The 20071-nt window shown below is 35.4% G+C and overlaps 1 protein-coding gene across 7 annotated transcripts in view; it reads left to right on the forward strand.

Annotated features, from left to right (window-relative positions):
- ATOSA (atos homolog A) overlaps window positions 1-20071 on the forward strand; it is an 88834-nt gene that overhangs the window by 59038 nt on the left and 9725 nt on the right. For 6 of the 7 annotated variants that reach the window (XM_033107331.1, XM_033107326.1, XM_033107332.1 and 3 more), the window contains 8 exons: window positions 2114-2298; window positions 3308-3510; window positions 3862-3987; window positions 4757-6605; window positions 8405-8524; window positions 12529-12608; window positions 13312-13420; window positions 18604-18762. In XM_033107331.1, the coding sequence (XP_032963222.1) occupies window positions 2114-2298; window positions 3308-3510; window positions 3862-3987; window positions 4757-6605; window positions 8405-8524; window positions 12529-12608; window positions 13312-13420; window positions 18604-18762 (2831 nt within the window). The remainder of the gene's footprint in view (window positions 1-2113; window positions 2299-3307; window positions 3511-3861; window positions 3988-4756; window positions 6606-8404; window positions 8525-12528; window positions 12609-13311; window positions 13421-18603; window positions 18763-20071) is intronic. The other variant, XM_033107327.1, reaches the window with a different exon arrangement.

Below are 20071 nucleotides of genomic sequence, written 5' to 3' on the forward strand. Positions count from 1 at the left end.
TTCCATAGATTCGGAGGCACTGCTCTGCCACAATTCTTAGCTCTCCAGGATTACCTCACAAACTGAGTGAGGAAACCGGATGAGCTCAGAGAAGGATCCCGGGAGCTAAAATCTTGCCATGCAGCCCATGGCAAGCCCGAGCTAGCCTTGAAAACCTGCAGAACCACCAGAGAAAGACTGAATGGAATCCTTTTTACATCTTTTGCTTACTTCCGAAGGACACCATAATTTAACTCAATGAGTCTCAGGAGACCCTTGATTTATGACCTCATTGGTTTCTGGAGAAACGTTAGTTGAAAGTTGGGACTTCTCTTTTTTTTCCCTAGTTGGCACATTCTTGTAAATTAGAGTCCTATTCCTGGAAACTAATTCTATGCCATAAATATTCCAAAATGTTATTAAAATATATGTTAAATGTATGTTCTTTTCATTTACATTTTTACAAACATACATTAAAGTATGTAAAAGCAAAATTTATAGCCATGATGAAAGAAAGCATGTATGGGGTAGTTAAGAACCCAGATTCTGGAGCCAGACTTCGTAGGTTCAAATTCCAACTTTGCTAATTCTTCCTTAGCTGAGTGATCTTGCTCAGGTTACTTAACCTTCTCTGTGCTTCAGTTATCTGTAAAATGGTGATAATAGTCCCCACCTTCGAGAGCTGTTCTGAAGATTGAATGAGTGATGTATAGGAAGTACTTAAAACTGGCAATGCATTGGCAATGTTACTAAGTGTTGGCTCTTATTTTATGTATTACAAATGGTCATTTTAGGGAAACTTTTCTGAATGGTCTTAAAATACCACCTCAATAAAGTTGGCTTTTAGGGCTCCTTCTTTTCCAGATAAGTGTTCTTGAGGCTACAAATAGGTATTCTTCATCATACCTTTCAAGACTGTTCACAGTCTAGCTCCAGTCCTGCCCTTTTCACATTTTCTCAATAGAAATTGTCCATTCAAGTTGCACGTTCTCTATGGTGGTTCTACTCAACACCTACCTCTTCTGCAAAATTTTATCACTGTTATCTGAACTTCTTTGGAATTTGTTAAATGCTACAGTCTTCCATTTGTTTCTACTATCATCTCTGAATCATAAACCCTTTGAGACTAGGAGCTGTGTGCAGTGTAACACTGTGCCCCCCTGGGACCTAATACAGTGTAGGAGGTACTTCAAATATGTGTTGCTTAATTGGACTGCACAGAGGATTGAATTTTGTGCATGTGCATGTGTGTGCACGTTCAATGTGTGTAGCAGGTTGACAGTTTTGAAGATTAAAACTGTGTTTGAAAACGTTAGAGCACTTGTGAGAAATTTAAAAATTACTACAGAAAAGTGAAAATACCTGCAGATTGGATTGTTTGGAATTGTGTAGTAACCAAAAAATACCACACTTCATATATTGCAATTTGGGGCTGCCATCTCTTGCTGGGTAACTATAGTATTGTCTCCCTCTGAAGCTGCTGGTACTGTATAGGAAGTCAGAGAGGACCCCGTGGCTAGGAACGTCCACATCACAGAATTAAGGCTGTGAGAACAAGGAACAAGTTAAGGAAAGGAGAAGGGAAAAAAGAGGAGAAACATGCATTTGGATCTTTATCTTTTTCTACTATTTAATAATAGTAATAAAACATCTTACCTAAAAATGTATGACATGAAACATTTTAACCTTTGACTATTGGTGAAGTTTTGTGTGGGAAAACTATTGTACTTGACATCCAAACACATTGTTATCTGTAGGATTAAAAAGATATTCCTAAATCTTAGGTATTTTAACTAAAGTTTTCATAAAAACAATTTTATGCCATAATTTTAACCAGCCTTTTCTTAACTGGAATGTTGAATTATCCACCGTTTCCTGACGCTGTGTCTTGTGAATCAAAAGTTTACTGTTATAATTGCCTCATTTTTATTCTCTTTTCACTCTTTGTTAGTGAATATACTTGAATATGGAATGTCTGTATTTTCCTTTTTTTGTTTGATTGGGTTTTTTCTCTTTTTTTTAAATTTTGTTGAATATGGAATGTGACAGTAGTCATTTTAGGCATAAAAGATGAGTTCTTATGAAGAGTACATTAAAGCGAGGGCTCTTCTTTCTTTCTTTTTTTTCATACCAGATACTCTAGATGAATATTTTGAATACGATGCAGAGGAATTCCTGGTCTCTTTGGCCTTGTTAATAACAGAAGGGCGAACACCTGAATGTTCTGTAAAAGGTCGCTCAGAAAGTTTCCATTGCCCTCCAGCACAGTCCTGTTACCCAGTAACCACCAAACATGAATGTAGTGACAAGTTGGCCCAGGTAAGAATTGTGTGTTGAATGTTTTTTATTTTTATTTTTCATATAACCTATATAAACTATCTGAAGTCGGTCATCACCTTTGCACATCACAATTATAATGTTCACATTTAAATATAAAATTGGTGACAACTATAAAAAAAAAAATCCTAATCCTTCACCATAGCCAGTAACCGTGGCTCTTAGATCCAGTTACCTCCTGTACCTTAGGCTCTTGAAGGTACAGCAGGTAACTTTGCTGGTCAGCAGGCAAGGGGGCAGCCAATTTCAGGCCTGCCTTCTCACACACCACATTTAAGGTTATGTTTGCTACTGGGATTCAGCTTTTTTGAGAGTATCAGCCCTAGCTCATGGACTTTATATTCTTATTTATTTAGTAGATTGATGTTAATGATTATTTTCCCACATTAACCAATTTTGCTCTTATATTCCTTTTTCTTTTTAATGGGCGTATACTTTTTACTGTCCTGTTAATGTTTTTGTATAATACTGTTAAAAATATTTATTTTGGTAAGTAGTGTATTATTTGCTATAAGGATTTTCCTGCCAGTTAGTTTCTTAAATGTAGTCCAAAATTTTAAACTTTTAAAATCTTTTGTATTTTGAGCATTTAAAGAAAATGAGTTTTTAATATTTTGGTCTTCACTTAGAATGAATCTTCCCTTTGTAAGGCTGATGTAATTAACAAACTAGGCAAGGCTGGGCCACCTCGAGGCTTGTCAGACATTGTGTATGGCAGTTCTTTTCCTACACGATAGAGCAAAGGTATCCCCCCCACCCCCACAAGAAAATTTGCAGCATAAATATTGCTCAGTACTAATCCTTGCACTCTAGAGCTCATGAGTGTTAATTCATTATTTAATGAGGAAACCTAAATAGACAAATCTAAGCAAGTTCTACAACTGATGACTCATTTCTCATACAGATGTAAACTTTGCAATTATAATTTTCAATTTTAATATAAAACTGTGTGCGTTACTGAGACATTTTGCTTATACTCGTTTTCTCTAAGTGTCGCCAAGCCAGACGAACCAGATCTGAGGTCGCGTTGTTGTGGAAGAACAACCTTCCAATCATGGTGGAAGTGATGCTACTGCCAGACTGCTGCTATAGCGATGATGGGCCCACCACAGAAGGAATTGATCTAAACGATCCTGCAATTAAGCAAGATGCATTATTATTAGAAAGATGGATATTGGAGCCAGTTCCTCGACAGTAAGTTGTAGAACTGAGTTCGAAGTTGTTTTTGGTAAATCAGGTGTTCCCACTACTTTCTATAAATTATTTTAATAATATAAGCTACCTTTGAATCCCTTTGTTTATGTAGTAAAATTTAGATATTTGGTACTTAATTGACTTTAAGTGACACCAGTAAATCCACTCCTATGCTTTGAAAGCATGCATCCTGAGCTTGGCCCTGCGCTGGGATCTGTGGGACTGGCTTGGCCCAGGGGTGGAGGGGGTCCTTGGATCCCCAGGGGACAGGCTATCTTTGAATCCCTTTGAATTCAGTCATTTTGTACTTGCTGACATTTACATGGTGCTTTTTTTACTTACTTCCCTTAGGAGTGGTGATCGATTCATAGAAGAGAAGACTCTTCTGTTGGCTGTCCGCTCGTTTGTATTTTTTTCTCAATTAAGTGCTTGGCTGAGTGTTTCTCACGGTGCTATTCCACGAAATATTCTTTACAGGTATGTACAGGGCAAAAAAAGGATACAGTGTGTATTCAGTGACATTGGTTAGGTATTTAAAAGGTAAAATATTGTTCAGTTATTTTCTTCATTTCTAAATATAAGTGGATAAAATTTACTAATGTTTTTCTCGAAACAATTCAGAAAAATGTAGATGTGAGTGAGTATGAATTTTATTTCTTGGGTTAAATTTGGTTCAAAATAGTTTTCAGAGAACTTTTAAGCTTACTTTAGACTAACAATGGACTTAGTGCTGCCATTATAAATAAAACAGAAGAACTTTCTGGGCTGCTGAATTTCCATAATGGCAGACTTACTTAATTTTTGGTATTTTGAAAACTAGAAACATGCAGGCTGCTGAACAACTGTCTAATTGTCTCTTTAGGCAGGTGGCCATGAGATAGACAGTACCACTTAATCCCCTTGCACAATAGAATTAGCTGAATCCATCTATTTAGTGGTAAATACAAAGTCCTTTTTTTATGTTTTGACAAATATTTTAAATTACAATATTCTTGAGCTTGAATGCTTAAGTGGTTTGGTGTTCTTAAAAAGAAGATCATCTTTATTCCAAGCATAACCTACCACACTCCTTATGTTGGTTTTATTAGAATAACATTCACGGTAAAGTAGCTAATAGTAAAACCTCAATAGTAACTAATGCAAAACAGAGACAGTTAGATGACGGTTTGAAAAATTTTAAATAATATACAGTCATGGTATATTTTTTATTAACCCATTGATTCCCTATTTTTCTGTGTGATTCTAGAATCAGCGCTGCTGACGTAGACCTGCAGTGGAATTTTTCACAGACTCCAATTGAACACGTGTTTCCTGTTCCCAATGTTTCTCACAACGTGGCCTTGAAAGTCAGCGTTCAGTCCTTGCCCAGACAATCTAATTACCCAGTTTTGACCTGTAGTATTCACACGAGTATTGGCCTTTATGAGAAAAGAATTCAAGAACACGAACTTAAAGCCCATCAGCACCACACTTCTAATGAAGCAGAACAGTGTAGTACAAACAGTTCACAGCGTCTGTGTAGCAAACAAACTTGGACCATGGCACCTGAAAGCGTATTCCACACAAAAAATGGCACAACTCCAGACTATACTGCAGCTGTCAAAAATGGCAAACTCTGTCTAGGCACTGGCAATAAATCTGACTATGGAACATGTCAAGCCAATATTCTGGGCTTCCGTGGTCCAGGAAATAAAAACTCACATGAAACATCAGTGAGAACGCTAAAATCATTTTCAATGATTGATTCCGATGTCTCTAGCCACCAGAGTTCCTGGCAGTCAGCTGGTGAGACTAATCCTTTAATAGGCTCTTTAATTCAGGAGCGACAAGATGTTATTGCAAGGATTGCTCAGCATTTGATTGATTGTAATCCGAGCAGTTCACATGTTTCTGGACATGCATTTAATATGCAAGAATCTAGTTCACCTAATTCAAAAGTTTTCCGGGTTTCACAAGAAAATGAAAATGTGAGAAAATGTAAAGAAACTTTCTCCATTTCTTTTGGTAGTCCAGAGTTTACCTCTTTAGGAGACACCAGTGAGGGGAAAATTCAAGTAAAACTAGAAACTCTTCAAAGTGAAACTTTCACTTCCAGTGGTCTTTATTCTCGTCAGTCTGTTGGTGAGACCAATCCTTTAATAGGCTCCTTACTCCAGGAGCGGCAAGATGTTATTGCAAGGATTGCTCAACACTTGGAGCATATTGATCCAACGGCATCACATGTGCCCCGGCAATCATTCAACATGCATGACTCCAGTTCGGTTCCTTCTAAAGTGTTTAGGAGTTCATATGAAGACAAAAATTTGTTGAAGAAAAATAAGAACGATGCCTCTGTTTCCATTTCTAATACAAAAATTTCTTTGTTAGAAGACGTCAGTGAAGGGGAAAACTTAATACCTACGAAATCTTTTAGTTCTTTTAAATGCAATAGTAAAGTCAAGTCCTCTTTGAAACCTCAAATAAGGAAACATCTATATCAGGACAATCCTAGTGAAGTCATCCAGAGTACATTTCAAGGGACACAGAACAAAGCCACTAGTTTATTGGCTCTCTCAAATACGTCTCATTGCAAAGAAAATAACTTGGATTTGACAATCAGATTGGAAAATACACTTTCTGAATGTCAATGTAAGGTGCAAGAAATTAGCAATGGAATTGATAAATGGTGCTCAAATTGCAACGGTATCGACAAACAGATTTGCACAAATAAGTATAAGGAAAAAATGGTAAAAAATGAAAATTGTAATCCGGAGTCTTTTAACAATCACCAATTTGATAATTCAAAAAAAAATGACTCAAAAGTAAAAGTTACTATGTTGGAAATGCCTGGATATTTGAACAAACTTGAAAAGAAGTGCTCAAATAAAGACTCAAAAAGACCTCCAACATGTAAGCAAAATATGAAACTTAATAGTATAGAAAATTATCTCAATAAAGATAATGAAGGCTTCAAATGCAAAAACCCAGACCAATTAAAAAATGAACAGGATAAGAAAGAAGATCTAACTGATGAAAAATCTCAAAATTGTTCTCCAAAAAAGAGTATAAAAGACTGTGTGTCTACGTGTGAACGACTGAAAAATACAGAGGTATTGGTAGGTAATATCTAATATTTCAAATATAATTCTTAAACATCCGTTATGGTTTGAATTTTGTTTGCAGGAGATCTAGTTCTAAAGGCCCACTGTGTCCATTATCTAGAGAACACACAGCCTGGTATAATAAACCTGCTATGGAACTAGTAGTAGCATCCTTGCAAATAACTCACCCACTTAAGAGCAAATGCTAGATGAATTCTTCCTGTTGGCCATTTTTGTTTATTTCAATAGTATAAACAATTGCTGGAGAGTAAATAGGAGTCAGAAATAAAACTCATGTTAACGTCATGTATTGTTTATTAGTCACTCTAGCTGTGTGCCACACAATGGCAGTGTGCCCACTGTGTTATGCCCCTGCTCAGCTAAGGATTTTAGTAATATCTATCTATAGTGATATCATTAGGCCATTGGTCACAATGCCTGGCTGTCAGTACTGACTTCACCATTTGGTCCTTGGGTGACACTGAATAAGTCACATAATTTCTAAAACCCTTGGTCTCCTCAATTTTAAAATAAAAATGACAAATCTCTTTTGTTTACCTCAGTGTTTTAAAATATTTTGTAAACGTTAATGCGCTATATAAAGAAAAGATATCTGAAGTTATTTCCATTTTATTTAACTTTCTACTAAACCATTTTTTAACTTAGAAAATTATTAGGCTCAACTTTTCTTTATAGCTCTACGTAGTATTACAAATTTATATCTCCAATACATGGAAAACTACCTCTTAACAGTCTTGATTCAAATTTGAATGACCTTGGTGTATCTTTTTTATCACTCAGATTAGTTTTACTGGGCATGAGAGTTTCAAAATTGTGCCTTGTTTCCAATTTCTATTTTTTAACAGAAAAATCTCATCTTTTTGACATATGGGTTTAATCAAAGAGTGGTTTCCAATTTCTTAAAACTATAATTGTCACAAAAACCTACCCTGGCCTTAAGAATATCAGCTTTTCACGATCCTTTCTGGTACCTAATAGAGCGGCTTAGTTTGGCCATGGTACTTATTTCAAGCCACTTCGATTCATTTTTTTCATCCACTTGTTATACATTTAATCATACTTCACTTACTGTGTGCGCAGGCACTCTTCTAAGTGTTTTATGTGTGTTGGCTTACTTAATCCTACTACTACACGGCGAGGTGTTAGGTTCTGTTATTAACTCCAGTTTTTACTAATGAGGACCCTATGACTGGAGAGATTAAGAAACTTGCCCAAGGACACAAAGTTAGAAATGGTAGAGTCAGAACCCAAATTAGTCTTTCCTGATTTTTATTCATGTGTTTTTACGAATTTCTGATCTTTGGGTATAAACTTGTCTAAACTTTTAAGAATTAGCCTATTTCCTGTGTTGCTTCAAAAGCATGGTACTGTGACTGCATTAGATATATTTTTAAATTCGTATTTATTACGTTTCTGTATCATGTGCCACCAAATTATGTCCTCTGAGAATGCCTTTTGATATTGACAGTTTTATATTTTAGAATATTATGCTAATTTTTTCTACCTGGACTAGTTTTTTCAATAAATTAAAAGAATCAACTATTAGCTTACTATTAATAGATGCAAGACTCTGAGTATTTATAAATATGATCATATGTTTATAAAGTAATTTGAACATTCTTTAGAATATGAGTTTATTCAGCATCTTAGAAAAAAGGTCTTAGGTACTGTTTTCTGATTGGTGTGTGTGTGTGTGTGTGTGTGTGTGCGCGCGCATGCGCGTGTGCGTGTATAGAGATATAGATAGTCTAAGACCAAAAAATATTACCATTAAAACCTAATTATTTTCTCAGCAGAGGACTATACCACTGAAACAGTCAAGTGTCTGGCGGAAACATAATTTTCATTCCTTGGATGGAACCTCAACCAGAGCCTTTCATCCTCGAACGGGATTGCCTCTTCTTTCAAGTCCTGTAAGTATTTTTCTCTGATTTCATGTGTAGAACTTGAAATACCTAAAATGTTTGTAAATCATTTATCAGTATTATTCTGGTATAAAAAGCACTAAACTTCTATTCACTGTGGTAGACTTAGTTGATACAGGAAGACCCCCTCCTCCTTCCCACACACAGAAATCCTGGATAAAATATAACACAACTTATAAATACATAATATAGTGTAAGAGCAAGAAAGATAAATCGATTAATATTAACTTGGGCAAATTATGGCCCTCGAAGCTACCTGACCCTAAGATAGTTCTAGGGTTTAATGCCCCTGCTGGAACAGGAGTCAAGGCTGCAAGTCTGCACCAGTTGCAGCTAGGACCTGAAACCAAACTCTTCATAAAACTAGAAGCAGGGGTGGACTACCCTACCAGAGATGGGAGAAGAGGAAAACATTCACTTGTTTAATTAAGGGTACGACTGGGAGGTGGATAGCGAATGGGAAAAGAAGCCCCCCAAAAGAATTTTGACCTAAACTTAAACCACTTATGGTTTTGTGCAATGTGAGATTTAGAAACATCTAGCTACGAAATACCGTATTTCCCCGAAAATAAGACCTAACCAGAACATAAGCCCTAGCATAATTTTTCAGGATGCTCGTAATATAAGCCCTATCCCAAAAATAAACCCCAGTTAAGATCGTCAGCCAGATGGACACATTTAGTATGTCCATTGCAACACACAATGGACGTATTGAATTATAAAATAATAATAGTAATATATAATTAAATATAAATAATATGATTGACATTAATACTTAAAATAAATGATAATATAAATTATAATTATTTGTAAATACCCAAGCGGGCACCTTTGGACAAGAGGTAAATGCCGATGTAAACAGATGAACTCGAGACTTATTGCCGAATGACCAATTGGAGTACAGACACAACGCACGAATAACATGCACACTTGATAATGAACGGATGTGGTTGTGTCTAATATGAATCTTCATAATTCAGTACATTGTGTTGTAACAGATGTGCTTAATGCACTCGTGTGAAATAAAGAAACATTTTCTGAATTTTGGTGCCTGCAATTTTTCTTCGCTTTTGTGTGGACCATCAGTCTTAACTGTCATCATTTTTGTTGCCACTCCTGTCTCGTAAGTCTTCAGTTAATACTTGATTTAATGGTAGATTTAAAGGGAATAATATTTTGACCCCCAGACAAGATGAGTGCAAAAAGAAAGAGCTATTCCGTCGAGTACAAGAAAAGAATCATGGAGGATTCCCAGTGCAAGAATCTTACGGCTTTCTGCAAAGAGAAGAAGTTGAATCTCCTAATGGTCTGAAAATGGAGAGCAGAATACGATAACCTCGGTCAACAGGTGGACGAGGGAAATGCTAGGAAGCGCAAGTGTGGATCAGGTCAGCAACCATTATTTCCTGAGCTGGAAGACATCATCTGTGAACGGATTGCTGACAGGAGAGCGAAGGCTTTGGTTGTGCACAGGGCTGATATTCAAGCATTTGCCCTTGCAATGGTACCACAGTTAGAAATATCCCCAGAAGAATTCAAAGCCTCACAACACTGGCTGGATGGCTTCCTTCAGGATATGAACTGTCTCTAAGATCAACAACACTGTTCACGCTGGATGATACTGAAGTTATTAAACGTGCACTTGCATTCAAGTCCTTTGTTGATGGCATCGACTTTTATAAATACCAACTCTCCAACATGATTGCTATGGATGAAACTGCAGTGTTTATGGGCCAAGGATCTCAAACAATTGATCAGAGGGGTTCCTGGTTATGCAAGTGCATGTGTTACCTGTATTTTGGCAATCCATCCAGATGGAAAGAAAGCCCCACCTCTAATCATCACTAAGGGCAAGAAAGATAAGGTTGAACATGTTTCAGGCATTTATGTTCTTGAAACCGAAAAAGCCTGGTGCACACAAGCAATTATAAGGAAGTGGGTTGATTTAATGCTGCCACTTGTTTTGCGAGGTGGCCAAAGAGGTCTGCTAGTCTGGGATTCAGCCAGCACTCACTGTGCTAAAAACATGAAGAACTTCCTTGCAGAGAGAATAGATCAAATAATGATTCCCGCAGGAATGACTGCCTATCTCCAGACTCTTGATATTGCAATAAACAAGCCATTCAAGGACCATTTGTGCATGGAAATCAATGACTACATTGAAAATAGAATGGAGAGAAATCAGCATGGAAACTTTGTGAAGCCTAGCCTGCAAGAGGTCGTAACTTGGGTGAAGAATTCATGGGATAAAATCACTGACAGCTGTGTTGCCAATGCACTATGAACAGGCTACATGGACAAGAAGTGCTCATTTAAGGAGAGCTCTATTGCTGGACATGAGAGATTGGGACCAATGATTCTACAGGAAATGGAGTCGCAAGAAATTCAAGCCGGAATTTGGGGTTTGGAGAGTTATGACAATGTTCCAGAAGAAGATGACATGACTGTATTTGAATAAATGTAGATTTTTGTACATGAAAGAAATAAGACATCCCCTGAAAATAAGCTCTAATGCGTCTTTTGGAGCAAAAATTAATATAAGACCCAGTCTTATTTTCGGGGAAATACGGTAACCGTAAAACTAAATTGGAACCAGTGAAACACATGGAGTCCCAGCAGAGGAAACTTGAAACTATCCCACATCTATGACCAAAGATTTTTTTCATGGAAAATAACTCTTGCTAAAGATTATCTCAGAGGAAAAAAAAATACGCACACCTTAAAAGACAGCGGGAGCAAGAAGTAGGAGAATTCATGTTTAGGAATCTTGTTATCAGGGCAACCTGAAAGAGAGAAAAAAACAATTCTGTTTAAAATATGCCAAGAGATAAATGAAGGTAAAGGCAGGGGATTTGAGATAAAAGAACATACAGATTTGAAAAAGAACTAAATAGAAATTCTATATATGGAAAATACTATAATTGAAGAGTACACACGTGTACGTACACATACAGTGGGATTAAATAGTGGACTAGAATCAGCCGAATAGAGATTTAGTGAATGGATTAGACAGACATCAGGAAAGCACCTAGAATGAAGCACAGAGAGGAAGAGAGATGGTGAAATGCAATGGTCAATGTAAGTCTAGTAAAAATTCCAAAAGGAGAACTAGATGGAGTAAGGAAAATGCAATATTAGAAGAAATGAAGGTAGAGAACTTGCCAGAATTGAAGACTAAGAGTTTAGATTGAAAATTTCACATTAAGTACTGACTACAAAAAAATCGCGCGGTACACTGGTGCAACTCTCAGAAAATATTGAGGATGCTTGGCCTTTCAGTATCATCTGTTTTTTCTTAGTCACCAATTAGACTAATCACTCAGATACTTATACATATTTAATATTGTAGAAATAAAGCTGTCTAACTTGCATGTTGTATATGATTTTACCTTTAATTTACACTTGGGTCTTTCATTTTCAGGAGATTTTGAGCTAGATGGTGGTTTGTCTTAAATGTCATCTGGTTTACAGTGGTGCTTCAAACTCCAGAATGTAGTATTTTTCAAACCTATTGCCTATGAAGCCCCAGAGTTCTTGGAAATGTGCAGGGTGATGGCATGAGCAAAGAACCCACACAGCTGGCAGGACCCCAGGCTCCAATCACCATTTAATTCTTTTTCCTTTTTATTTGAAAGCTATAAATCTTTTATTCCCCACTCACCTCTCAAAAATACAAAAGCATAGAGAGTAAAAAAAGTCTTATTATACGTTGGGATTCCATGTAGGATCTGGTTTTAGGAAAAAACCTGGTTCTGCTTCTATTAAAAAAACACACCACCAAAACCTAGTAAAAGTGCTTCTAGTATCTGTTTTTCCGTAATAAAGTAGGAACATAACACTGTGTAATAAAGAGCACGATTTTAAGGAAGCTCTTATGGGAGAAGTTTATTGTTTTTAAGATATGCTTAGCTTTCATTTGAAAAGTATTCTATCAGTTCAAGAAAAAAAAATATAGTCTTTATAAATATCACAAATGATTATTTTCACTTTAGGTTCCTCAAAGAAAGACACAATCAGGTTGCTTTGATCTGGATTCTTCGTTGCTGCATCTGAAAAGCTTAGCATCTAGAAGGTATTTATTTATCTTAAAATTCATTTATCTATCTGAAACTCTTATACAAAATTCTGATCTTTCACAATAAATAATGTTGGCTCTAAAAATCAGAAATTTAACAGGAATCTTATTTTCCAGGTGGTTATCATTTTCAGTGTGATTACACACACATGCGTAATTTATTAAGGATGAGTTAGGGAGAAATTAAGAAGAGTAGATTCTATATATTGGTCATCATAATAAACAAACACATTAGTTTTAGTTTTAACATTTAAGTGGGTCTGTATATTTCTGGTCACTCACCTGCTCTTTTGCCTTACACTCCTTTGCAAAAAAGCCTTGGCATTTTGTTCCATGTTGACATACTTTCATACTTTTTAGTCACATAATTTTGCCTTTGTATTCTCATTTTTTAACTGAAAATGAAGACATAAAAGACTGCATTATTATATGTTTCCAGTAGATGCCACTATGTGATATGTTATAAATTCCCCTCTTGAAACTTTCTAGGATGTTATATATATTCTTTATCAAATTTTATAACAAGTATTATAAAATCTAATCAGGAATTTTAAACTAGATATTTCATGTCTTAAAATTTGGTTAATTTTTTATTGTGGTGGTTTAAGTAAAATTAATCAGATTATCTTAATTTATTGCAAAAGTAAATTAGCAAATATGGTGGTTAATATGTCCATTTACTGATTGTTTTTTTTATTAGTCCTCGTCCATGTTTAAACATTGAAGATGATCCAGATATTCATGAAAAACCATTTCTGAGTTCTAGTGCTCCACCTATAACAAGTCTTAGTCTCCTAGGAAATTTTGAGGTAATGTTTTTTGAAATTGTTTTAAGAGTTGAAGTTTTTTAAGCTTGATCCAGGGTATGATTTGTGTCATTTATTTATGAAAGGGAAATAAATAAGTGGATTGTATTTTTTCCAAAGCTTTAAAATCATCTTCTTTGTTTCCTTTTCCTTTTTCCTTTCCTTTTCATGAGAAGAGAAATTAGGAGAATTGTTGGCGGTGACATCTTAGAATTGGGTAGCGTATAGAGGAGACAGAGGACTTAGATGAAATAAAGCTGGATCAAGGTATCTGTTACTCTAGCCAGAGGATAAACTTGACTCACCTTCTTACCTGGTAAAGCTGGCTCTGGCACCCAGGAAGGATGATGGCATGCTGATAACAGCCTCTTCATGATCAAGGAGGTTGATTTTAAAAATCAAATGGTTCTTTGTACTATATTTATAATTTCTCTGTAGTTCTAAATCTATTCTAAAGTAAGAAGATCATTTTTAAAAAAAATCAAATGGTTAAAGGTCTTTGATGCATGTGCTACTTTATTTAATATGACTATTTCTGCTTGAGACCAAGTGTGTTGTTATGGGGTTAGTTGTCATTAATTATTAATAGAAAACAACCTTAAATATGAACCTGTTGATGACATTTAGCAGTGGTTTTAATTGGTGATTTATGGGAAAATAACTTGAAATTTGTATTTTTAACTTAAATAGCTTTATCAGAGTTGTGACAGTTTGATATGTTACGAGTATGCTTTATTTAAGGCAATGTTTTAACATTGAGGCTATCTTTGTAAGTCTTAGTGGAAATAAAAATATATATATTTTATGGTAAGTTGATCTTTTTTCCATGTCACTGTCAACCTGTCAGTTCAGAGATGTTGAACTCTCTATTCTTTGTCATTGATTTAAAATTACATAAGGCCTTTGTGAGGGTCAGATTCTCTGCAACCTTTGTATTACAAGAACATCTATTAATATAAGGGGAGGGGAAGAGCTTTGATATGCAAAAACCGTAGGAAAGGGAAGACAGGTAAAAGATCAATATAGTGTTCTCTTCACATGATTATTCTCTTCACATGATTATTCATGCAGATATGTGTACATTGCCATGTGACTTAAGTAGAAAAATAGAGAAGTTCTGAGTCTGTCCTCTTTAATTTATAATGAATTTGATTCTCTTTCCAGTAAATCACAGAAGACATTTATTCTGCTTTGTGAATATAACTCTCTTTGGCAATTTGAAAATGGGGAGGGGATAGACTTGAATTACTAAACTGACATTGTGGTCTTGTTTCATGAAACAGCAAAGCCCAACCCTGCAAATTTGTTGAGGAGAATCAGGATATTTTGACATCATTTGTGGGGCTTTAGGTGAAGTCTGGAAACACATTGACACAGAGTAACACCCAGGTCGAAGGCTGTCTATCTGATTTCTAAGGCTAGTTATTAGAGCTTTCCCTCTGATAAGGGGTTAATATCCAAAATATATAAAGAACTCATACAACTCAATAGCAAAAAAAAATCCAATTAGAGTTTTCTATTCCAAAAACCTTTCTCTCATTCATTATTTCACTCATCTGTCCTGTGATTTTCTTCTTCCATCAGTTCAGTCCAGCACAATACAGACAACTTTCAGAAGTGGGTTATTTTTCCTACATGAGGGAATCACAGTAATTTCTATCACTATAAAATAGCTTGCATTTTCTAAAATTTTACATAAGTAGACTCATTCAGTATTTACTCTTTTTTTGGAGTCAGGGGCTTCTTTCATGTACCATTATTATTTTGAGGTTATCTGTGTTGTCCTGTGTATCAAGAGTTCATTCCTTTTTATTGTTATATGGCAATAAAAGGTTGTTTATTAATTCACCTGATTCTAGATATTTGGGTCGTTTCCAGTGTGGGGCTATTAGAAATAAAGCTCCTATAAATATTCATGTATGAGATTTTGTGTGGACATAAGTTTTCATTTGGGTTAGGTAATGACCTAGGAATGCAATGTCTGGGTAGGGCCTAGCATCCATGTTAGTATATTAAGTAGTATGGTAGGTATATGTTTAACTTTTTAAAAAACTGCCAAACTCTTTTTTCCAAAGTAGTTATACCATTTTTAATTCCCACCAGCAGTATATGAGCGTTCTGGTACCTTTGCATCCTTGCCAGTGTTGGCAATGGTCAGTCTTTTTAATTTTAGCCAGTCTAGAAGGTGTGTAGTGCTATCGTACTGTGGTTTTAATTTGTATTTCCCTATGATTAATACTGTTAGAGCTTCCTTTCTGTGCTTTATCATTTAGCATTGGATTCCCAAATAAGCACCTTTTTCCAAATATTTTCTCCAAGTGTAAGGCTTAGATTTACATCTTTATAACAGTCTTTTGAAGAGCAAAATATTTTAATTTTGTTCATGTCCAATTTATTATTTTCCTTTCTGGATCTTGACTTTGATGTTTCATCTAAAAAATGTTTGCCTAACTCAAAGCTTCTCAACCTTAGCACTATGGATATTTGAGCCAGATAATTCTTTGTTATAGGATCTGTCTCGTGCATTGTGGGAAGTTTAGCAGAATATTTCGCCTCTGCCTGCTGGATTACCACTTGTAGCAACCAAAGATATCCCTAAACATTGACATATGTCCCATAGTTGAAAATCACTGGCTTAACCTAAGGTCACAAAAATTTTCTTCAGCATTTTCTTCTAAAAGTTTTGTTATTTTAGCCCTTAAATTTATATCTGTGATCTATTTTGAGTTAATTTTTATATGTGATATGAAGTATGTGGTCAAGGTTCATTTTTATGAATATTAATGTCCATTTATTCTAGTTTTGAAATCAGGTAATGTGAATCCTTTCATGTGTTGTTCTTTCTAAAAATTACTTTAACAGTTCCTTCCCTTCTTTATATAGAGTTTAGAATTAGCTTGTCTATTTTTACCAAACAGCTTGCTGGATTTTGTTTGGAAAATTGACATCTTAAGAATATTAAATCTTTTGATACACAAACACAGTATATCTCTACATTTATTTAGCTATTCTTTGATTTCTTTCATCAGTATTTTGTACTTTCCAGCAGATAGATCTTAGACGTATTTTTGTAAATTTATATGTAAGTATTTCATGTTTTCTGGTGATATTGTAAGTTATACTTTAAAAGTTTTTAATTCTCAATTTTTCATTGCTGTATATTAAAATATAAGTGATTTTGTATGTGTGTATATATACATATATGTGTATATATGTGTGTACATATACATAATCACCTATGACCTTGCTCAACTAGTTTATTAATTTTATTGATTTTTTTTTTTAGATTCTTAGGGATATTTTAGGTACACGCTCATATCCTCTACATATCATCAGGGACAGTTTTATTTCTTCCTTTGTTATCTGTATGCTTTTTAATTCCTGTTCCTGCTGTTTTGCACTGAGTATGGCCTAGTATCCAGGTTAGTATATTAATTTAAAGCCACAAAAATATGAATAAAGTAAAAAATCAATATGGGTCATTGTCCTTTTCCACAGCATTTTTGCATATGCTCTTCCTATGAAAATTTTATACATCTCTGCAATATTTTTCTTAAAGAAACATTTATTGAATACCTACTATGTGTTGTGATGTATGCTAGGAATACAAAGCCAAATGATCAAGTTCCTGCCTTGGAGAAGTTTGTGGTCTACTGGAAAAGATGGAAATGTAAATAATTTATAAACCCAAGTAATTAGTACTGTAATAGAAGTTTCCTCAGTGCTCATAGATCCACTCTCTCTGCTAAAGGGATTGGGGAAAGCTTTACTGAAGAACTGTCACTTGAGCTTGGTTATAAAAGTTGAGTAGGAATTTGCCAAGTAAATCCATATGGGGTATAACAAGGGATTCTAGACAGAAGGAACTATGTGTACAAAGGCGCATGTGCAAAGTAATAGAAGAGCATGGAGCTATGGGAAAGCATCAACTGGAACTGAAGCATGAGACTCTGCAAGTGGGGAGGAATGAGGCAAGAAAGGTACAGGGGCCTTACATGCCATGCTGTGAAGATTTGACTTCATCTCATAAATACCAGAAACACAAAAGTTTTTAACCTGGTGAGTGATATAATTTTTTAAAAAAAGAAAAACAACTCTGGCAGTAATACAAAGGATACACTAGAGAAGGAAAGACTTAGAAGATGTTGCATTTGTTTGGAGAAGAGGCTGTGAGGGTCTGAGCAAGGTTAGCGGTGGTGGGGGAGAGAGCTGAGGCCATGAGACTGAGCAGTCAAATCACCAGGTTATGGACTGGATTGATTGCAGGACAGGTGGCAGACAGAGAAGGCTGCTGGAACAGGAGCTCTTGGTCTTCTTATCTTTTTGACAAGGGGACTTTAGAATGTTTATTCAGTCTTTCAACTTTAGAGTACACAGACTATTAGATTCGTAAGAGCTTACAGAGTTCTTTTTCAAAGAATTACTGAATCAAAGAAACGCTACTCATATTTTATGATATATACATATATGTGTTGATATACGACTATATGTATAAAAGAGAGCTTGTGAAAGATTTAAAATGTTTCCGGAAACGTTTCTATACCTGCAAAGCTAAACACGAAATTGTTAAAAGTGGTTAGCTCAGCGAGTGAGCTTGGGAAAGATGGATAAGGGTCTTTTCTTCTGTTTGTATTTCTGGACTTTTAAGTTTTTTCCTAATGAGCATTTAACTGTTTTTTAAGTTAGACAATAAGACATATGTTACATACAACCGATTTTTGTTGTTGTTGTTGTTAAGACGCAGTTATTTCTTGGTTAAAGTTGTAAGTACTTGGTTTTCTTTTTTGATGGAACTTGTGTACATGACCTGCTAACAAGTTGCCAGGTGCTTCTCTGTAGCTAGCACCATGTGAAGGATAAGAAAATTTCTGATATTGTACCTGCTCTGGTAGAGTATATTTTTATTTACAGAGATAAGAATAACATATTAAACGATTAGGTCTAATGGTGAAGTTCAGGGATAGTTCAGTATGGGATAGTGAGAGGAGGCCAAACTTTACAGGATGGTAGAAGAGTGATGGGGGAGGGGTTGATTTCAGATCAGATAACATCTGAAATGAGGGCATGGCATTGGTAGCAACCACTTTTCTAGTGCTAGAAGGCATAGTAATGTATTTCTTTAAATAGAAAATGAAATGATTGTGTTAACTTTAAATTTATTTCTTAAAAATTATTTTGTCTTTCAGGAATCTGTCTTGAACTATCGTTTAGATCCTCTCGGTATTGTTGATGGTTTTACTGCCGAGGTAGGGGCAAGTGGTGTTTTCTGCCCCACACATTTGATTCTTCCAGTTGAAGTGTCATTCTACAGTGTTTCCGATGATAATGCTCCCTCTCCTTATATGGCAAGTAGTTTTTAAATTGTCTTTTTCTGCTAAAATCAACCAACTAACTTACTGACAAATGTCTTTAAAAAGATTGAGGATTGCTTTTGTGCAATGTTTGAAAATACAAAGCATTTCCTAAGAGAAAATTGAAAGCTGAATAGACACTAATATACCAAAATATTACTCCACAACTGAGCTAGCTAACAATACCATATTTCCCCAAAAATAAGACCGGGTCTTATACTGTACTTCCCCCAAAATAAGACTGGATCTTATATTAATTTTTGCTCCCAAAGATTCATTAGGGCGTATTTTCAGGGGATGTCTTATTTTTTCATGTACAACAATCTACATTTATTCAAATATAGTCATGTTATCGTCTTCTGGTACATTGCTATAACGTACTAAATGTATCCGTTTGGCTGACGATCTTAACTGGGGCTTATTTTCAGGGTAGCTCTTATTTTCGGGGAAACACGGTAGATATCCTCTTGCATTTGAGGATGGTGCTGAAAATTTATTCAATGTGATTTGAAAAAAATGATAAACATTTGATTAGTGATACTATAATTCCATATCTTACTGAGTTCCCACAAATTCTAAAGTGCTTACTGTGCACTCTAGTCCCATGAGGGTTGCCTTCACATGTGATCTCATCTCAGTAGAAATTAGGAAAAGATTTGGTAACCTAAGGCCTTTTGAGCCCTTTTTCCCCCTTTCTCCTGTTTGGTTTGTCTTTGGACCATTTCTTTCTAATCCTAGGGTTTTTTAGAATATTAGGTATTTCTGACTCTATTCTAATGTTTTAGTGGAGAGTAAAATAGCTTAGGGGAATCAGAGCAGTTTTGAGCCTTACGATCCTATGATTTCATCTTTGCCTTTTTTTTTTTTCATTCCAATAGATTGAGGATAAAATAAGCCTTCAACTGCGAAAATGATACCAAGTCCTGGAGTATGATTAGTATCAGCCCTTTTGCAAAAGACAAAGAGGGAGAAGTGGGTAGCAATGCAAGTCTATAAAAAGTTTACAGCGACAGTGTCAAATATGGAGTCAGATCTGGGTTTTCAGGTTAGGTCTTACTTTGAGAAATACATATTGCTATAGGTATAGAAATATACAGCACTGGTCTTGCTACTTGAATGTCCCAGCTACCACATGGCACAATTACTTCCTTGCCCTTATCTTCTGTATTTTCAAGGACATTAATAACAGTGTCTTTGTTATTAATAAAAGTTATGAAAAGGGAATTCTACATAATCGAGAAACAGTAAGGGAAGTTAATCTTTTATAGGGATCTAAGTATAGCCTACTCATTATTGGCACAGT

Source organism: Rhinolophus ferrumequinum, chromosome 6, assembly GCF_004115265.2.
Source record: "Rhinolophus ferrumequinum isolate MPI-CBG mRhiFer1 chromosome 6, mRhiFer1_v1.p, whole genome shotgun sequence".
Taxonomy (NCBI): Eukaryota; Metazoa; Chordata; class Mammalia; order Chiroptera; family Rhinolophidae; genus Rhinolophus; species Rhinolophus ferrumequinum.